Raw genomic sequence first — 20,237 nt, 5'->3', positions numbered from 1 at the left:
TAACTCCACTTTCATCAGTAGAATTCCTTCTGCTGTACACTGGCATAAATTACGTTTTTTCTTCCCTTAAAAGCAAGCAAACAAGCCCCACTAATTTTCAGGTTAGCCAGCAAGTTGACAGATGTGACTTCCAACAGTCATCCAGAAGCCTCCAGTGCTGCATGCCGAGGCTTGGAAAAATCTGGAACTATGAAAGAGTTCCCAGAATGGCCCCTTACACAGTGCACACTCAGGACATTAATTGTTAGAGAAGGCTTTTGTCAGCTACTCAGTGGATTCGAGCTCCTCTTCCTGTAGCTCTGCAATGAGCAGAGGCCTTACAGAAACCATTTTTATAAACAAGGAGTATATCAATTTAATGGTGCTGGTTGCAGGAGGACCTAACGTATCACGCTAGCTGAATGAACGTTATAGTCACGAAATTTTCCAAGATTTAATTCTATAAGGTGCTTACACACTGATATTCAAGATGGTTAGGTAGAAATGAGCTGAACTATAAGACAAATAAAAAAAAACAAACTGCAAACTTTTTTTTTTTTTTAGCCCCTCCTGGCTGCTGATTATCTGACAGTAAATTTATTAAGGTGCATTTCTTTCTAAATAAAGTGTTTAATTTCTTGTGACTACTTAGAGCAAGATGATGTAGTTCTTAGAGAACAGTGTCAAGGACTGACCATTCCCTTCTTTGAGACCTCTCAGCCGAGGTGTTCAATGTCCATAATCCAGGTTTTCTAAACTGTGACAGAAATGACAAGTACAATAAAGGCATTTTTCCAAGGAGAGCCGCTTGGGAAGCTAGCTGCTTAGAGGTGAACCACTGCCTATCTGCCTGTTGGTTACTTTTAATGACAAGGATGGAAAGAGCTGGCCTCACCACCAGCAGACTCAGCACGTGGGACAGCCTGGGGACAGCTGGCTCAAAGAACTGCTGGCTGGCGCTTCTTCCAGGAGAACTGTGTTTAAGCACCAAGGAAACAATGGGAAAATGGCATTTTCTTTGCTTCCTTGGAACTAATTGTTGAGTCACATATAACTCCGATGACCAGACAGGGGGTCTAAACATATAAAGGTGTATGTTCTGCATGTCTTTTCCTTTTGTGAAGAAGTGTGGGCAAAAGAGCTGATCGGATCAGAGTTGATAATCTCAATGCCTCATTTCAAGCTCATTCTTCAACCACGTAGTTTTTTTTGTCACTGCTTTTACTGGTCGTTTCTGCTCGCTTTGAACTGGGAGAAAATCATTCCTTGCAGAGCCCTGTAGGTCAGAATGTCGCATGCACACAAGAAAGGTTCAAAAATTACAAACTTGGAGACACAACAGCCTGGTGTAGATATGCAGTGGATTCACGTAATTGAATTTCAGGCAAACCATTCCAGCCCAAGGGTCAAATTATGAATAAATATAAGACAAAACACACCATCTGGTGAACCATGCCTAATGTAACTGAATTAATTGTTCAGTGGATCTCAAGGCCGGTTAAATAGCTTATCCATATTTCTCATTGCTTCTACTAAATGACACATTCAAAGCTCTTTCCTCCCTTCTCCCCCTCTAACCCTTTAACCTCTGAGTCATTTAGTGGTGGTGGGTGGTGTCTGCTCTGACAGTGTGTTGAGTATGTTGCAGAAATAAACAGGCTACTTCAGAATTTTTTTAGCAAATAAGAGCCTGCAGTGAATGACTGACTCTCAGACATATGGGCCTGAAAAGACATAATTTAAATTCATTATAGTTATTATTCGCATAGTGCTAGCTACTTCTGGGTGGTTTTACAGGCAACATATATCTCTAGAATAGTTTCCTGTTTAAGAATTTATGCACAAAGATGAAAAAAAGCAGAGCTGGATGTGAAATGGTTGTTGTAAAGTCTAGCTTTGTTTCAATAGTTTTATGATTTTGTTGATTATAAAATCAGTGGCTTGCTTTCTTCAGACTTCTCTCGCTTTAGCAGGCTGCTGGACAGCTGTTGATTTTTTAGAAGGCTGAAAAAGTACATTTTTAATCGGTGGAACAGTCTGCAGGTTTTTAATGTGATTTTCTACTGCGTGGAGAAAGTTTCAGGGGGGTACAGAATAGATTCAACTTTCGTATAGAAAATAGGACAGTCACATTTTTATAACTCCAAAGAAATAAATGGCATAATGTGAGTTTCAGACCAGTACTCTTAGTCACTACTTGTTTGAGCTTACCAGTATGTCTCAGAAAGGTGTTGTGTTGCCATTTCAGCCTTGGCGATCACAGCAGAATTATTCAAGCAGTGCTAACAAACTGGTGAAAAAAATGTATGCCAGATTTTGGAAAATACTTGTTCTAAGTTTTTTTTTCTTGGTGATATATAGTGCATAATTATATCCAAAAAATGTGGTCAACAAGTGAGAAAGAACTCAGCAAATGTATCATTCATTTTGTAGCCAGTGTATTTTATTCTTTATTTTTATATATTTATATTTATGTATTTTATATGGAAGCTCTGTAGGACAAACTATTTCATCAAGAGCAATTTCCTTCCTGTAGACATGTTCAAAGAAATTCTTTGATTCTTCTGAACAGAGTGTGAGGCCAGGATTTTCAGGTTTGCCTTGTGATGTTAGATGTTCAGTTTCTCCCACAATTAAATAAGAATCACGATGACTGTCAAGCAGCTATGTTGGGCCAAATACACAGAGGAAAGAGAGCTAAAATTAGCAGAATTACACTCAGCTGAAGATCAGGGCATCCTGAATTTCCAGTATAGATTATTCAGAAATTTTCAGTGCCTGGTGCAGATTACACGCTGTTTGGTGTGGCGCCTTGCTCTCTAATCCCTGGGGTGAGTACGTATGCTGGAGCTGACTTCATTCCGGAAAAGGACAGGCCATTAGCCACTGCATCAAAGCACCGGGGTGCCTAGTGGCACAGCAGAGGGTAATAGCACCCCAAGGAAAGTGGAGTAATGGAAGCAGTCTCCCAGCTGGAGGTTGATCAATAATATTTGGAGAAGCTCCGATAAGAGCTTTATCAGACACTTTTATCCAGACTGGTGTTGTATACTGTAGGGAGCAGGGGAGGAAGTGGTGTGAAAACAGCACCCTGTTCCTTGGACTATTGTGGCTAAATACAGCTGCTAGTTAGATCTATCCCTAATGCCGCTCCTGCAGTAGTTTGCCTGGAACTGGAAGTCCTTTCCATTTTGGATGTTGTTTTTAAAGTATTGAACTATTTAAGAAGGCCTATTTGTCTTTGAGAGAATCCTGTGCCTTAATCCCTTCTCTTATTAGAAATTAAAAAGAACACAATGTTTCAGAACAGCATCTGGTTTTATTTAAAAAAAAAAATGTTTAGACTCAAGTTTCTTAATTTATCTATATTTATTTAGAAAATAAAAATATGTATCTTCAGCTGAAATGCAATCCTATGTGTACATAGCATTTCACTTTTCACCCTTTTGTAAACCTGCAAGCAGCTATGTTAGCTGAGATATAAAATAATTGAAACTGTTCTTCTGAAAGTAAAGTGTGGTTTGAGGGGTGCGTTTATTTGCTTTTTAAAGCATCATAGCTTTGCCCAAATGATTAGTGGTATGACATTGGCGTGAATCTTAAAGGTATGGAAGAGAATTCTACCTGTACGTGCTATCCTTGGGCTCTAATGTAATGGCTACTTTCAGGACTGTTGCAGGGACATTTTTATATCATTCCTGACCGTTCCTACTGACATTTCTGGGTCTAGTATGAATAAAGTACTAGAGCAGTAACCAGAGTTAACAATTCTGTACTACAATATTTCAGTTAAATTGCAGGTTATTAAATAAAGCAAGCCAATTCCTGCTCCTACTTAATGTACATTTCCAGTAATTCAGGATCTGATGTCAACAAAAAAAATGCTTTAGATAGTGCAAAGAAGTGAAATAATCAGATTATCTTTCGGGAAATGTATAGTGTTTATTCCAAACTATTTTGGCGTGCTGCAGCACTGGTAGGAAGATTCACTGCCTGCAAGGTAGTAGTTCGGGTCAGATGGGTATGAATGATGTCTTTTCCTAGTGCAGTCTTGATTCCTGGCTGTGATAGACTGGAGGAATTTCTCCATTCTCACTGGCTGGGTGATTCTTCTTCAGTTCTGTGCCCTGGCCCTTCTAATGAATTGTAGCCCATCTCCTCTGAATCTCACTATTTTTCAGTTCATCTCAGTCTTTCTGAGCTTGGTTTTGTTACAGAAGTGATCACTCAGTAGTAAGAACACACAAGGCTAGCAGAGCCTGTGGGTTATTAGAAGGAAACTCAAGAGTTGGTTATGCTGTGCATTGCAAGTAGGTCTTTTGCCTCTCTTCACATCATTTGGTGAAGAGGTTACATCTATGTCCCTTTGCCAAAGGTCTGCAGTTAGTTTTCTGGGCATCGCCAGCCATTCAGGTCACATTGCAGGCCACTGCCAGGCCAGCTCTGACGTCCTGGAGCCTTGTGTTAGCAGCTGGATGTTCAGTGGCTGCCATACTGAAGCTGTGCTAGACTGAGGAGATGGGGAAATGATGCACAATTCACATAATTCATGCATGCTTTCTCTGACATCTGAAATTTTGGTAATCAACGTCATAAATCTAATTGCAAGCAATTTGGACAGTGGAATTATCTGTGCGTAATTTATGCATATCTCTAGAGCTTTAAAGGCAAAGTCCTTAAGCACAGATGGAACTTGAAGCATATGAGTATCCCCTTTGTCTTGGTGGACTGTAGACTCATTCATAGAAAATGGTTCCATTTTCTTGATAAAATGTGTGTAAAAGAGGGTATGTATTTAGCAACAGCAATGTAAGTGGGTTCACTGAGACTGACTTTCCATATTTTGGGTCCCATGGAGGACTCTGGCATTAATGCTGCTGCTGGCTCTGAATCATTCATGTTTATGCAGGCTCCATGCCGTGCTGTAGGTTTGTAATACCACTTAGAGGCATTTTATGGGGTCTTGTGATTCACAAGGTGGGGAAAAAAAGAGTATGATTTGCCAAAGAAACAATACAAACAAATAATAATAATAATAATAATAATAATAATAATAATAATAATAATAATAATAGCAATAATAACAACAACACCAGCAACAGAGGAAAAGCAATTCTGAGTTCTATATTCAGAAATGTAATTGCTAAAGTTTCTAGAGAACTTCTAACTTCAACCAGGGTTTGAATGGAGACCAGTCAGGAGTATGAAAAGGTAAACCCTTGCTTTTTGCTCCTGTTGCTGAACTTCTGATTAGGCACTGCAATGTGCTCAGGGAATCACTGAATAGACTGGTGGGGACTCATTAATCCGAATTCCTTCTGTACTGCAATAGGATGATCTCAAAAAGCTGTTTCACGTGTTCCTGTACACCTGTATTGTCACCTAATTCACAACAATGAGTATTCAGCCTGTAGTCTGATCTGTGAGTACAGGTAAAGCTAAAGGTGTGCTAAGTTGGAGCCATTTCCTCTGTTGTCCAAATGAACCCTTAAGGGGGTTGATTCAGTCCGTACCACCCTTGCCTTAGCTGGGTTGTTCCTTTGGGCATTGCTCCCGCTGCCTGAATCTGCTTATAAGATCAGAATCCGGCCATCGTTTTGCACATGCCATTGCATTGTGAAATTTTATACTTCTGGATTATTTTACATTTCTGAGTTACACATCAAGAAAACTTACAACATTACCTTTAAAAGGCTCCATGAACATAAACCTATAACTTAGTGAAATACATTTTCCTTAATGTTTGTCCTTTTCTCATTGCTGTCCAGCTATTAGTGAAAAATACTTTTTTTTTTTTTTTTTGCTTGTTTGTTTGTTTTTCAATTCTTTGTTAAAACCTTTTATTTTTTCCCTGAGAGGAGTGAACTTTATTCAGTTTACTGAAAAGGTAGACCTGGCTCAGTTCTTTCTCTTTTTCAACAACACCTTCAACAGCAATATACTGCAATATGCTTTGCCAGCAGTTTGCATTAAATTTGTTGTTCATCCTAGGTGAAATTAGGATGGAAACAAAAATACATTTGGAGATCTACCTCTCTCCCTGCCAGAGAAAAAAGAAAGAACTTGGACACTTTTTCATCTTGGAAGTGCTGTCCTCAGCTTCAGCACAAATTGGTCTTAATGAAGAATTAACTGATTGAACACCTGGGCTATTGAAAATTTGTAGATATGATTGAAGTGATAGATTTAGCAGGATGTTTCTCTTGGCCTTTGTTTAAAGGAGCTCAGCTGATTCCTGCCTGAGTTTGGTAAGGATGCCAATGCGGCATCTTAACGGGCTCCTCCCAGGCATGTGTGACAGTCTAAGGCAGCTGGGTTTGGGAACAGGCTCTTTTCCAGTTCCTTACTGGTTGTGCAAATATCTGTGATCTGCCTTGTGACAAATGAGTGCCAAACTAATGATGGTGGTTACACAAAGCCCTCAAAAACTTGACTCACCATAAAAAAAAAAAAAAAAAAAAAAATTGCTCTGTATCTCTTTTGGATTTTCAGGGCTCTGTGGGTGGCTTGAATTTCAGTCACACTTGAATAGATCGACTCTCTAGTCAACATGTAGAAGCTTCCAGGAAGCACTGGGTTCAGTGTACATGTGGAGATGACATCACCTCCTCAAGTGTGTTAAAGACATGCTCAGAAGTAGAGGCCAAGCTTGGATAGCCCTGGAATTTTATCCATCAGAGTACATGGATGGAAGCCCAGACCAATTTGGTTTTTACGCTGCAGTGTATTGGATACTGACAGTAACTAACAGTCAGCACTCAGTGAGAGAAGATTGCTGATAACAGAGAGGTCGTTATGTTGTGAGAACAGCTGCTGCTCCTCAAATGAAGCAAGACTTGGCTAGACAGAATTCCTGCACATGGATACTTTATGAGGAGGTTGATAATATGGATAAGGCATGGTGAAGACCACTGGTACAATAACAGATGCTGCTTTACAGTGTGTTCAGAGAGTTTGATTATAAACTGTATAGCAAGAAAAGTCCAATCTCAGTCTTTCATTAAGAATTTCTTCCAAATCAGGCTGCCATTTTATTGGATTTTACTTCAATGTCATGATACTTAGTTTATTTCTTAAGTCCCCTGGGTTTCTGTGATCATGGAAGAAAGATTTTTTGGAAGCTATCAGCACTCCTTGTTTCATGAATGAACTTGACAATAGTGATTATAAAGGTTCAAATGTTAAAATACGAGCAAAACCTCTGTGGTTTATAAAATTGATGTTTGTTTGTGAATTGAGAAGTCTGAAGTGATGATACTACAAGAAACTGATTTTGTTCTGGTGTATTTTTGTTTGGTGTATTTAAAACCATAAATAATTATTACAAATTTCTATTACCATTTACAGAATATTTACTTTTGTATGTTCCCTTCAATGTGATTTTTGATTTTGATGGATGTGGTTCCAGTCACTGATGTTTTTTTCTTTTTTTCTTCTTTTTTCTTCTTTTTTTCTTCTTTTTTTCAGTTACACCAGCAGAGTTGTTTCCAGTGGACTGAAGGCACAAATTAATAATCCAGAACTGAAAGTCAGAGGACTAGACCCCCTCATCAGTAATTTAATTGATAAACTTCAGCACTTTAATCAAGTAAGTAACTTTTAGAGATACCAGCGTTTTATCACTGGGTCTGATGGCAGAGCTAAAGCTACAAACACGAGGTGGTTCTGCTTCCCGTGTTACGCGTCCCGAGAATCAGAGCCTTGAAAGAGTCATGGGGTGGGCCTGTTGCTAAAGGCATCCAGAGATTTTGTTGTGCCAGCTGGATTATGAACTCTAACAAGAGAAATTTATTTTTCTGGAAGTTGCTCTGATTCCTCTATGTTGTCCCATAGTGGTTGATTAACTGTCCTGTGGGCTGGTGTGCCAGAGACATAGAGCCCCACTGTTCACATCAAGCTTGTGCCTAGGGTCAAGCTGTGTGAGGGTGTTTTGGAGTCCCATGGTATCGCTGTGTTGGAGGAGTATTATGCTGTTTGTGCAGGTTCCTGGTCATCAGTGGTGTAGGTACAAACAGATGAAAAGACAGAATGGGTCTATAACCATGTGGTAACTGAACTGCACAGAATGCTCAAATCAGGACCGAAGGCACTCCAGGATGAATCAATTGTACCCCTTTGAAAACATTTCCTTGAGCCTTATTCTCAGGCCCTCCAGCCCCGAAGGAAAGATACCTACCAATGAGTTTGTCAGATGCAAGATTAATCTGTCTGCCTCTATCAACTGTTTGTGTTCTCCCAGATGCACTTGCAGTCTAGTAGTAGATCTGCAGCCTTTCAAAGCTAACTGTATGATTCAGTGCTCTTACTGCTTCAGCACACCTCTTAGTTCCTATGGTAGTGCTAGTCCAAGTGAGCTGGAGCTAACAGATTTAACAGAGATTGATTTTCATTTAATGTAGGCATGTTTTCTTGTCAACTTGGAAGAATGCTTACAACAGAGTGTTCACAGTCAGATGTGTTTGCACATTAGTCTGCTTGTAATCCTTCACCATTAAAGAGTGATGGAGCATGGGGATATAAACTGCTTGTAGAAAACAACTGGAAGATTAAAGTTCACCTTTGTGGGTGGGATGAACAAGAAGAAAAATAATCTGCACAGGTAAAATGGGAAGATGAATTGCTTAGTCAGGATGCAGGAATTTCTTAAGACTGTGTCTGTGACAGGGAGTCATGGTTTGATCTCTTATTTGCTCCTGGAAAAGTACAACCCTCCCTTACCTCTCATCAACAATGGTGATAAATCCGTAATCTTAACTAGCAATTAGCATTTTTGTTAAATCTGGTTTGACTCTTATGTTCTGTAAGCTGCAGTTTAAGGATTTTTGTATCATGCTGTTTGATTTAACTTGCCATGGGGGATTATAGCAACCAGTGTGAGGCAGTACTTGGTATTACAGTGAAATAGACATTATGTGGTCAGATTGATGAAAAGGATAATTTATTATTTATCTGCCTTCGCATGCTATCAAACAGAGTGTTAATTTACTTTATAAGTATTAGATATATCCATCTGTGTAATCGTCCTCTGTAAACACTGACAATAGGAAATAGCAATAGATTAAATTAAAAGTAGCTGTGTATTGGAAATTCTATTCCTTTGTAGGAAAAAAAAAAAAAAAACCAAAAACCTGAATGATCTTATAATGAACTGCATACCAGTTTTCTTAAGTTATGTACATTTGAAAAACATCTTCAAAGACCACTTTTTAGTTAGAAGAACAAAATCCAATTCTTCCTAGCTCTTCATATAAGTTGGAAGGGTTGCTTTGTGTTACTTTTAATTCTGTTTTAGGAGAATATCATCCCTAAGTAAATGTAACTCCCATCAGATTGAGGTGCTTAGCAATAATGGATTCCAAGGGTGAAGGATTAAACAGAATACTGATTATTGCCCTAAGATCGTTCGTTTTAAGTACTTGGAATAATATAAATTCCTTTGATCATAATTTTAGTAAGATTTCTTCAGAGATCAAAGCATCAAAGAAGTTGCTAAATATCTAAGGCTTTCACATATAACATCGAACATGTGTAGCTGTTTTCTGCTTCTTGAGTTTTCATTTCAGTTGTGATATTAATATACAAATAAAACCTGACACTGAAAAGCCGATTAAATCAGGATTTTAAAGTGTCATCAATAGTGTGTGTAGACGAAGAGAGATACAGAATCCCATTACTCATTTTATGGGCAAATTGATTTTTTTCATCAAATTATTCTTCTCTCTCTCTTTTTAAAATTTGGACGCAGTAGGTGTGGTGTAATTTGAGTGGTGATAAAATAACATGTTATCTTTGTATCTCCAGAAACATTTGAAATTCGCAATGCCACTTTTAGCAATGGTTGCGTATTTCATATGCAGAACCAGTCCTAGAGAGGCAGGAAGCCTGGAGAGCAGGGAACAAAGCATTGCACAGACTGTCCATCAGAGCTGATTTAATATGTGTAGGCCTCACTAATGTTCTGCTACTTAACTAATATTGCTGAACTACACAGAAGAAAGAATATTCTTGGATAAGAGAAAGATGTGCTGAGAGCTAAAAAGAAAAATACAATTTCTGTCTTAACAAAATAAGCTCTAGGCTTGCTGCATCCATCTGTCAGAGAGCCTGGCCCTGCTGGCTCTCTGTCTGTCTCAGATTGTCTCTATTGCAGCAGTGTGCATTTTGGACTGTCGGGTTAATCATCTGTTGGATCGATTTGCTAGGTCGGGGAGTACTGTCCACTACAGCTGTGTTCAGATCAACAGGATTCATTTTTCTAAAAGATGTGCCTTAGCTCAGCAATTCCAAAGCTTTTCTGGAGCAAGTCTAAGTACTGCTGTCTGTGATAGTCCCTCTTCCACATTCTGTCTTCCACTGCTGGACCCCAGCCCTTCCCCGTCAGCAAGCCTTCCGCCGCCGCCTTCCTCCAGTGGCAAAGTATTGATTCATTTAAATCCAAAACCGAGAGTCTTTGGTGCACAGCCGGCATTCCTCTGTTAGCTCCTAATTATGACTTTATCCACAAATATAAAGAGATTAATATCTTCATTGGTCCTAAATCCTAAGGACATGGACAAAACTCAGTGATGTATTACTGTTCATATTGTTGCATCCCAACTCTAGCATGTTATGAATAATCCCTATGCTTGTCTTCCCTCATTTCTCACTGTGATTTAGGCTGAAGTGCCAATTCATTGGAGATTACAGTAGTTTCTCCTTTTTTTTTCATGTGGGTCTTAAATCCTCACCACATATTATTTTTTAAAACAAAATGATTATGCAAATAGCAGGCTATTTCATAACCTTTTTGCAAAGCTACAAGAAAGGTGAATTTCAGTGAATACTACTCAACAATTACTGTTATTTGCACCCCTGTCAGATAAGGTTTTTGAAGGGTTTATTGTGGCTGCTGACTCACATATCAATAGAATTACTGAGTGACAATTTACAGTAATTTTTACTTATAATAATGCAAAAAAAAAAAAAAAAAAAATCAAGTGAAGTCCTAGGTTGATTTTGAAGAACTAGAAGCTAAAATAATATCTTTTTCTCACCTTTTTGTGTGTGTGTGTGTGTGTGTGTGTGTGTGTGTGTGAGTAGAGTAGATGTGAACTACAACTGATAATAAACATGAAACCCCACATTGTCCCTTTTTGGAGTACTACTTCTTGCCACATAATCACACTTAAATACGTTTTAGTGTTTTCCTTCAGCATAATGCTTTTCACAGTTCAAACACAAGAGGTTTGGAGGCTAAGGTTAAAAATCCCAAAGGATCAATTACATTGAAAGCAAAGAACATGTTAGGGAAAGGGGAAAAAGCTTTGACTATAACTTAACTAGCAAAGTTGCGTGGACACTCTCAAAGGATTATAATACAAGTATTGTACAAGTTTAACTTATTTGTCTTTTGTCAGCCTAAATGTGATCTTAACAGATTTTTAGAATACAGTGTGTTTTGGTATTGTCGGTCAGAGATGGATGCTTAGGGCATGTCTGTAATTCAGTGCAGTATCCTAGAGTTTAAAATGAAAGTGATGCCAAATCAAATCTTCCTGAATATGGACCCATATATTGTTGGTTTTTTTTTCCTTCCCACTGAAGTCACATGAATCTGCCAGCTGAACATAGAAACACATATATCATGAATTCCTTTTAGATTTGTATACAAAGGATGCCATCATAGCAAAGTTCCAAACAACACTGAGATGTTTCTTATCAATAATATGAGCTAGCCATAATTTAATCTTGAATGTGAATTTAATTGGGTTAGACAATAGAGAATAATCCTATAAATCATTTAACTACTACTTAATTTAAATGTGTATATATTTTTTCAGACATCTATAAAATTTATTACATTATAGACTTTTTATATGAGATTTAAGTGGAGACACATTGGTTTGATTTTTATCCAAACTTGTAGATGACTTGGAAGAACAGACTTGTAGTCTGTTCTTCATTTCATCCAATGAAAACATAGAAAGAAGGTAGACATCTTAAACTGCTGCTATATTGCTTCTAGTACTTGGGATTTAAACAGCCCCAATAGGCTGAAAATATTACTGCATGCCCCCATGCACATAGCAAAACCTTCAAAGACACGTGTTTCTTACCAAATAAAACAGCTTTTCTAGAAATGCCTTATGTCGGAATTTCCAAAACAGGTCCTCTTTTTCCGTCCAAAGCATTTGGAGACTTCGGACGTTTGTTTGGGATTTCAGATGTTCCATATTACATGTATTTCTGAAAATAGGAAGCAAGACATCTGAAAATTCTAGAGAGATTCATCCTTTCTTTGTTGGCTAACCAAGCAGCCTGTGTGTGTGATTTGGAAGGTAGTAGTTAATGTAGATGCACAGATTGGTAGAAAAAGACACTGAAAGATTGGGCCAGTCCGAGATGTGTAGGATGTACAGTGCAATACTAAGCTGTGCACAAGTTTCAGGATTCATTGCTGCAGGTATTTCTGTGATGGATACCCCCTACAGAACTACGGGAGGGGTAAGGCTGTGATGCCAGAGGCATGCCATCACGGCCTGTTGGAGATGCCACCCAGCTGACCCCAAGCCTGATATTACATTTTGCAAGAAATGTACGACCCGCATCACTGCTCAGCTGGGTGGAAATGGTCCTTGGCACAACAGAGACCATTGATTGTTCAGTGCAGGTTTTTGTGTGGTCTGGGTGATAGAAATCTCAAAGATCAGTTACACCTCTGCTTGTCCGCGGTTTACGTGTGAGATTTTCTTTGAGGCAAACACCTCTGCAGCTGTGTTGGTCCTTTGTGACTTCACTTCCCTATAAAGGCAGTAACAGACCTTACATTCTTCATTTCCAAATGCAAACAGCAGAAGTGATAACTGCATTAATACAATAGTCATTGCTTGATTAGTAAATAGATGCAAAAAAGGGCACGTATTTCAGGAAAATAAAGATAGAATTAATGGAACTCCAAGCAATTAGGTGTAAAGTCTTATGATGCCAGGAAAGAACAATTGGACTGTTTATTTTTTTATTTCCCATTCTCTGCCATATAAAAATTGTTCACCCTTATCTTGAGATAAACTATCAACTCAAATTATTTCATCAGTTATACAGAGTTGTTTCTCATCCCTCCCTTTTTTTTTTTTCTAAATGTTCATGCTTATTAGATTCACGGGCTGTTTTTCTTCTTCCCTGCTAAGGATCAGACATCTCTCTGCTTCCAGATACAGATGCTGAATGCCCAGCTCTGAGATAAGTTATGATCTTTTTCATAATCCATATGCAATGAAACAACTCATGCCAATGCTTGAAAATATCCAGCTTACTCAAAGACTGAGTATAATCCTTCTCTCTGCCTTCTGTATGGTTTTCCATCTCTTAGGAAATATACATGTGCATATGTAACATACGCTGTACAAAAATATTGGAGATATCAGATTTCATCATGTCTCTGATTAAAGCAAGGAAAGATACATAAATGCTGTCAGCCTGGGAAAAGTAAACAAAAATCATGTAGCAATTTAGTATTCTCTTATTTCTTTAAAGAACTGGCAGATTTCTGTCTTACATAGTTCTTAGCAAGTCATCTGGAAGTTCAGAGCTTTTCCCTTTTGTAACGTTTTTACATAGACTTGTCAATCACAGTTGAGACAAAGCATTGCCTGACTGTTGGGGGATTCTTTTGTTACCAAGAAAAATCAAAATCAATAAGAGCCATCTTTGCAAAGCAGTGTATCATAGAGCAGTGCATTGGGATATAGTAGCATGTAGCAGAGTATGTGGTACTGGGGATGCTTCACTAAGAAATGTTTCTTGCAATAAAAGCTGTAGATCTCAGGCAATTAAGCAGGATGAAGTTGCTGATTTCTTGGGAGCATTTATCTGTCAGGGCTGCCATCAGAAGGAGTAAAATTTGGAAGAAATATATTCAAGTAGTGCGCTGGGGCATCTGACATCTCAAAATTGTATGCTGGTCTTATATTTCTGCAAACTACTACTGCTTTGAGACCATAAATTTGTGCCTTTGCTCATTTCTGACTCTTTGGCGACCCAGGTGAGGTGCTGGGAGAGCATCCCCGTGGAGTGGGCATGCAGGGAGCAAGGGCATGCTGGTAGCTGCAGGCAGCTCAGCTGTGCTCCTCCCGGAAACACACAGATGTGGCCATGGGGTTACAAAAAGGTACTCAGGTCCTCTTTGTCTGGGAACCTTGAGAGGCAGATAGAGCAGCCGGTATTAATAATAGGGTCATCAGGCTTTGCACCTGGGCTGTGGGAACTCCGAGCTCATGGCCTGGCAGCTCCAGTCCCTTGGCGGCGTGAGGGTGGCTTTGCTTTGTCATATGCCCTTAGGCGTTAAAGGGAGAAGGGGTTTGGCAGCTCTAACCTTGGTTCTGCTGTGGCTTTAAAACCACTGTCAAAATCAGATGTTTGTCTGTGATTCAGAATGGAGGGACTTGCGAAAAGCCCACCAGCGGAGCACTGTTTCACGGGGGGCATATGTTAACATTGCCATTTAGTGCTGACTGAGGTGTACGTCACCCCCAGCTGAAATCGGTGTACCTGCTGGTGTACCTGCTGTGGGTAGTTTTTTTCTGTTTAATATAGGGACTTGAAATATTATAAAATAGTTTTAATTAGGGTCAAGGAAAGACTTTTTAGTATCAGAAACAGCATTGAGACTTCAATACAGACAGAAATCATGTAAAATACTGGCTCAAGTAAAACAAAATGGAACATTTTAAAATAAGAAATGTTTTAAAATAAATCTGAATCTCTATGTAAATCCAGAATATCTTATTATATGCTAGAAAATATATAATGCTAAAATGCCCGTTTATTATTCATGTGTTGTGTCTCAGAGTATGCAGTACTATTTGTCTTGCAAGCATTTTCAGAAATTATTTGCCCAGATGGGCCATTGTATGTGTTTTGTTTTGCTCATTGTGGGAAATTAGTCTTAATAAATCAAAATCACATATTGAGTCACAGTTGAGACTTGAGCCAAGTGGGGGAAGAGGGAGGGGAGAGCTACTGTTTCAATCTATAACTGAGCCAAAACATTTCACATACAGGAAAACATATTTTGAAAAGAATAATATGTATTTATTTTTTTTTTAATAACAAAAAATCCCCAGAATCTGTCCTTTGGTTTGAGCGCTCTCTTCTAGCTGCAGCTAATGAGCAAAACCCAAACTGATGTCTGCTCTCTCGGGTGAGCTGAGAAGTGCTTGGGATCCTCAGGTGTAATATCTGGGAGCAAGGAGGAGGCTTGAGTCTGGCTGGGGTCTGCCCTGCCTGGTGGTGGGATGCGGTGCAGCATCACGAGGCCAGGAGAGAGCTGGTGTGGGCACCCAGAGCCAGTGGGGTTTGGGGCTGCTGCCCTTGTCCCCTGCGTGCATGGGACCCGGTTCACCAAAGGAAATGAGAAAAGCTTGCTTCCTAGCCAATGGTGCTGGTTGTACCTGGGGACAAAGTAGATCAACTGGGAAGTGTAACAGTGATCACATGCATAAAGCTGTTTTTTCCTTCTCCACTCACATTGGGGCAGCAGCAAGATACCTCTGCATCCTCTGCAGTGTGCTCCCAAGAGAAGCATCCATGGGGCCTCTAAGAAGACGTGATCAGCCCGGGGGACTCGGGAGGGCTGCCAGAGGTGAGGGGAGAGGCAGCAAAAGAAGAAACGTCTCCATTATTAATGAAAGTTCTGTGGCTCCTTGCCTCCCCAAGAGAAACCAGGGTCACTTTGCTCTCCTCATGTTCAAGTACTAAAGGGAGGGGATAGGTAGCAAAGGACAATGTAAGAGAAAAAGCTGAAGTCAAATTCCACTTGTAACAAGTGGATAAACGTTTATGCTAGTAATGTATACTGCTACTTCCCAGCTGAGGCAAGCAGCCTGTTTCCAGCAGTAATTTGGGTTGCATTGCAGCCCGAGTTGGTAAATTCAGAGCTGAGAAGGTCCAGATGAGGTGTCCCTCTGAGAGGTTGGTTAGTGGATGTAGCAGCTGATGCTGGTCACCAAGCGGGACCTTGGCTGCCCTTGGTGCTGGTTCGGGGCAAGCAGCCCCCCGCTACTGCTGCTGCCCAGCCGGGCTGCCCTGGCTGCTCCCAGGCGCTTGCTGCCCAAGGCAGTGTCAGAGGAGTGCTTCATCTGTACTCCTCTTCTGCCAGTGTTCCTTCCCTTGGCCTTTGGTTTTAGAAAGAAAGCTCAAATATTGGAGAGGCAGTGTCAGGAATAGCCTTTTGCTTCTATTTAGGGAGGCGTTCCATTGTAATTACTAAAATAGCACAGACTATAGGGGACAATCCTCTTGTTTGAGGTAGAAGTGCTACCATGCAATAGCATTATTAGTCAGTTTAAATAAATTCAGTCTTAAAATAGATCTGTTTAGCTTCTGTGTTATACACTTCTTCAGTGTTGTACATAACACTTGGGAAGATCTGAGTGTATTACACCTGACAGCCACCTGATCACAGCAGCATGTTCCCCAAGAGACCAGGCATCCCAGCGCTCTGGGTGCTGAGCACGACAGCAGCCGTGCTGTGCTGTGCTGTGCAGTGCAGGAGGCATTGTCTTGCTCTCTGCCCCCAAACAGGCCTCGGAAGCTTCTTCCATCCAGGCCTGCAGACATCTCTCCCTTCTTCCAGCTTTCAAGTGTTGCCATTCCTGCTTCTCCAGAGAAACATTTCCCCACCAATGACATTAATTCTGTGTGTCCTGTTTACCCTAGCACAAAACTTTGATACTGTAGTTTCGTGTCTCATGTCAGAATTCCCACAACAAGCTTCCCATCAGATGCAAAAGGCTGGTTTACCTCTTTTGTAATACTGACCGTGAAAGAGCTCTCTGCTAGGGAGGGAAATTGCTTTATTTTACAACTGTGTTTTTCTTCATTTTTATCTTCTTGCTTTTGTGTTGAGGCACGGAGATTTGTAATAATACCAGAAAACATAGTGGGAATTTTACAAACCTTAGTGCACTCTAATTTTCACCGTCTGTTACTTTTATGAGTATTGGCTAGTCTTTACTCTTACCTTTTTACTGGTTGGTCATACTTGTATTGAAATGTTTTGTTTCTGAAAGGCAGCCTAATTTAAGTCCATTTTAAAATAACACAATTAGGTGTATTACTTAAAGGTACCACGAAAGCTCTTCTGCTGAGTGTAGCAGCTGATTTCATTGTACTCCAGACAGTCTCTGCAGTTTGCTTCTAACTCAATTCAGTCCAGTGCAGGTATGAGGCTGTGTGTACAGACTTGAGAGAAAAACACAGTGAGGAATGGAAAGCCGTTTCTTCAGCTGCAGGAGACCACATCATAATTCACTATAATAAACATTGTTCTATCTGGATTAACAGGGATGGTTAAAATTAGACAGTTAAAAAAAGGGGGGAGGGGGGCGAGTGGTCTTCTCGCACAGCACATGTTCCTGTAGCCCAGCTCTGACACAGCCGAGGCAGTAGTCTGGCGTCAGCTCAGCACAGAACCAGACCCAAGACTTCTGTTAGTGTTCAGCTGCTCTCTGGAGAGAGAGGTGGTGCAGTTGTCTCAGAGACCCCTTCTTATTAAGACTCTCCCCACGGTGTCTTTCCAGGTTGGTACCTTTAGAAGAGACGTTCTGTCACTACAACTTGTAATGGTTTCCCTAGGAGGTGAAATACTGGTGGAAGTCATTGGGAAATATTGTGCATCTGTGTCTTAAATGCAAACTTGGGCACATTTGAATTGAGTGACTTTCTTCAGCCTCCCTTAAAAGTCCAAGTCAACATTGTATGCACTGGCTACATGATGCTTAAATGACAAAATACAGAGAGCCCCACAGAGTGTTTATGTTAAGGGCTGTAATAAGTAATAGCCAGTGGCATAAGGATTTTTTCAAAAATGCATTAGCAATATTTTTAGAGGCGTATATTTTGGCATATATATGCCTCTTCTCTGGGGCACCTCAGCGTTGTGCTTGCTTGCTTGCTTCTATCTGTAAAAATAAGTAGACTAGTCATCTAGTGCCTTACTTCTTCCTGTTTATAACATTCTCACGGTCCAGATTGAATTTGTAGACAATAGTTCTTAGGCACAAAACAGGCACTTTATACCTTTATACACTGAAATATGTTCCAGTGTATAAAACAAGAGCAGTTATATAATGACTTGATAGCGGGATACCTGGAAGTTCCTGCTTCCTATAGGAAAACATCCAAAGGAAATAGCAACCGAAGTAAACAGCATGTCTCTGTGTCTCGCATGAAGCAGATCCCTGTGCAAGTCCTGCCCGTGTGCCACCAGTGAGGGTAACATAAACAGATGGAGAGTGCAGGCTAGGCAGCAGCCTGCTCAGGTGCAGAGTGCGGAATTTGCACATGCTTATACCTGGGAGAAAAGTTACTACTGTGTGCATGATGCTGAGAAAAGCCTTGGGTGTTACGGTTGGAAATATTCGCGCTTTGCTGTTCTTTTGAATAGCAGTGAAGAGTGTGTAAGGGTCTGTTTGCTGTGGCTCCTGTGCATTTGTGGTGCAGCCTACTCCTGAGCATGCAGGTGGGACACTCGCTACCTCTAAGTGTGATTTCATTGCTAAAAATGCCACTGAGAGATTTGAACTCTGTAGTCCTGAAAACATCCAGGCCCTCACTTTCTGTACCCCTAAACACCCCAGGCTTAGGCTAACTGAAGTGCATTGCATTACAAATATGATTTATTTACTATGTACTGTTTTGTGACACCTACAATCTTTCCTGCTTCTTGGGACTGTATGCGATCTAAGTGAGATAATACATTTATTTCACTTGCCTTTTTCATGCATCTGAAATGAGCCTGTGCCTCAGTGCAGTTACGTGGGAGTGGATCTATTTGGGGCTGAGTATTCCCAATCCCAGATGTCATGGATGAACTTGTCATTATGCAGAACAGTCACCCAGGAGACCACCAGTTCCCTCTAGAAATGGGTAGCCCTGCTATTACGTTAATAGCAAAGTGAAAAACGCAAGAGAGTGAGTAAGACAGTGCTACTTTGCATGTAGAAATCACACATTTTCATCACTGCTTTCTCAAAATCAGTTTTGAGCTGTGCAAAGATGCCAGTCCTCAATCTGGAAGAATGCTGTCCCATGGAGAGTCTGTCACCGCCTAACTTGTGCAAGTACGTCTCCCTACCCCAAAGACCTGAGTCGCCTTTGTCCCCACTTGGGCACAAAGCACAAGCCACCCCCAGCTGCAGAAGGTGCCTGCCTCGCTGCAAGGCAGAAGCTGGGGTCTCAGCCTCCTATGACAATCGAGGGCTCACAGGAGGTTATTGATGTAGAAATACAGGGGAGTGAGTGTCCACAAAGGGTAGTGTCAGCAAACGAGACCCAGCATGTATAACCATCCTCACGCCCAGAATCAATATTTACATACATCCCTAACTTTAGGGACATAAATAATTCTGTGGGCTATTCACATGGTATATAATTGCATGCATGTTTGAGTGAAGGCTGTGTTCAAAAATGAGAGATACAGACACTGGTGTAAGCCTTCCGAGGTTAAACCCTTTGCACAATTGTTGGAGGAGGAGCTGCCTTCTTCCAGAGTGTAACTCACATCTCAGCATCAAGGCAGTTACTCTGGCTCACTCCTTTCCGTTGATGATAACAGGACTTCTGGAGGCTTTTCTGACAAGGCTGGTGCTAACCTTTGCCAATCCGTTATCATTTATCCCCCCGGAAGGCTTCATTTCAGTATGGCATTTCAACATGCAGGTCACTCAGCAGTTGGCACACCTGGGGAGAGGTGTCTGCCTTGTACAGGAGTGCAGAACGTGCTCCTGCACACCTCTTCCTGCATCCCAGGCTAACGGCAGCGTGTACACCACATCACATGGTCCCAAAAAGAGCTGGGTAACAGGACTGAATTGTTTTGAAGCAACCACAATGTGTCCTCAGTCTTACACAATTCAATCACGTCTGAAGATGACTTTGTGTAGGCCTCTGCATGCTCTTCATGTGCCCAGGGAAAAAGAAATGGATGCACACATTGCATTGTTTCCAGCATTTGGAAAAGAAGTTTTACAGCTCTAATTTATTAGTAATTCTGATACAGAAGATATGTGAGGAGGACTTTTTCTATGCGAGGTGAACTTTTCCACAGTTACAAAAGTATGTCTAATAACTAATTTGAATGGTTTGAAGTGATAGTCAAATTTGAACACAGCTTTTAGTAGCCAGAAGCAAATCTCCAGAACGTAGCCTTTCGATATGAAGCATGTAGTGTTTCGAATGCTGCCATATGTCCTGATACATATCAGCCTTGCAAACATCAT

At 40.5% G+C, this 20,237-nt stretch overlaps 1 protein-coding gene across 1 annotated transcript in view; it reads left to right on the top strand.

Moving 5' to 3' along the window:
- Window positions 1–20,237, top strand: part of LOC116492325 (glypican-5-like) — a 369,081-nt gene that overhangs the window by 211,239 nt on the left and 137,605 nt on the right. The window contains exon 7 of the mRNA XM_032192922.1: window positions 7,447–7,567. Within this exon, the coding sequence (XP_032048813.1) occupies window positions 7,447–7,567 (121 nt within the window). The remainder of the gene's footprint in view (window positions 1–7,446; window positions 7,568–20,237) is intronic.

This window comes from Aythya fuligula, chromosome 9 (assembly GCF_009819795.1).
Source record: "Aythya fuligula isolate bAytFul2 chromosome 9, bAytFul2.pri, whole genome shotgun sequence".
Classification (NCBI taxonomy): Eukaryota; Metazoa; Chordata; class Aves; order Anseriformes; family Anatidae; genus Aythya; species Aythya fuligula.
The sequence above is the reverse complement of the archived record's forward strand: the minus strand, read 5'-3'. Positions and strand labels throughout refer to the sequence as shown.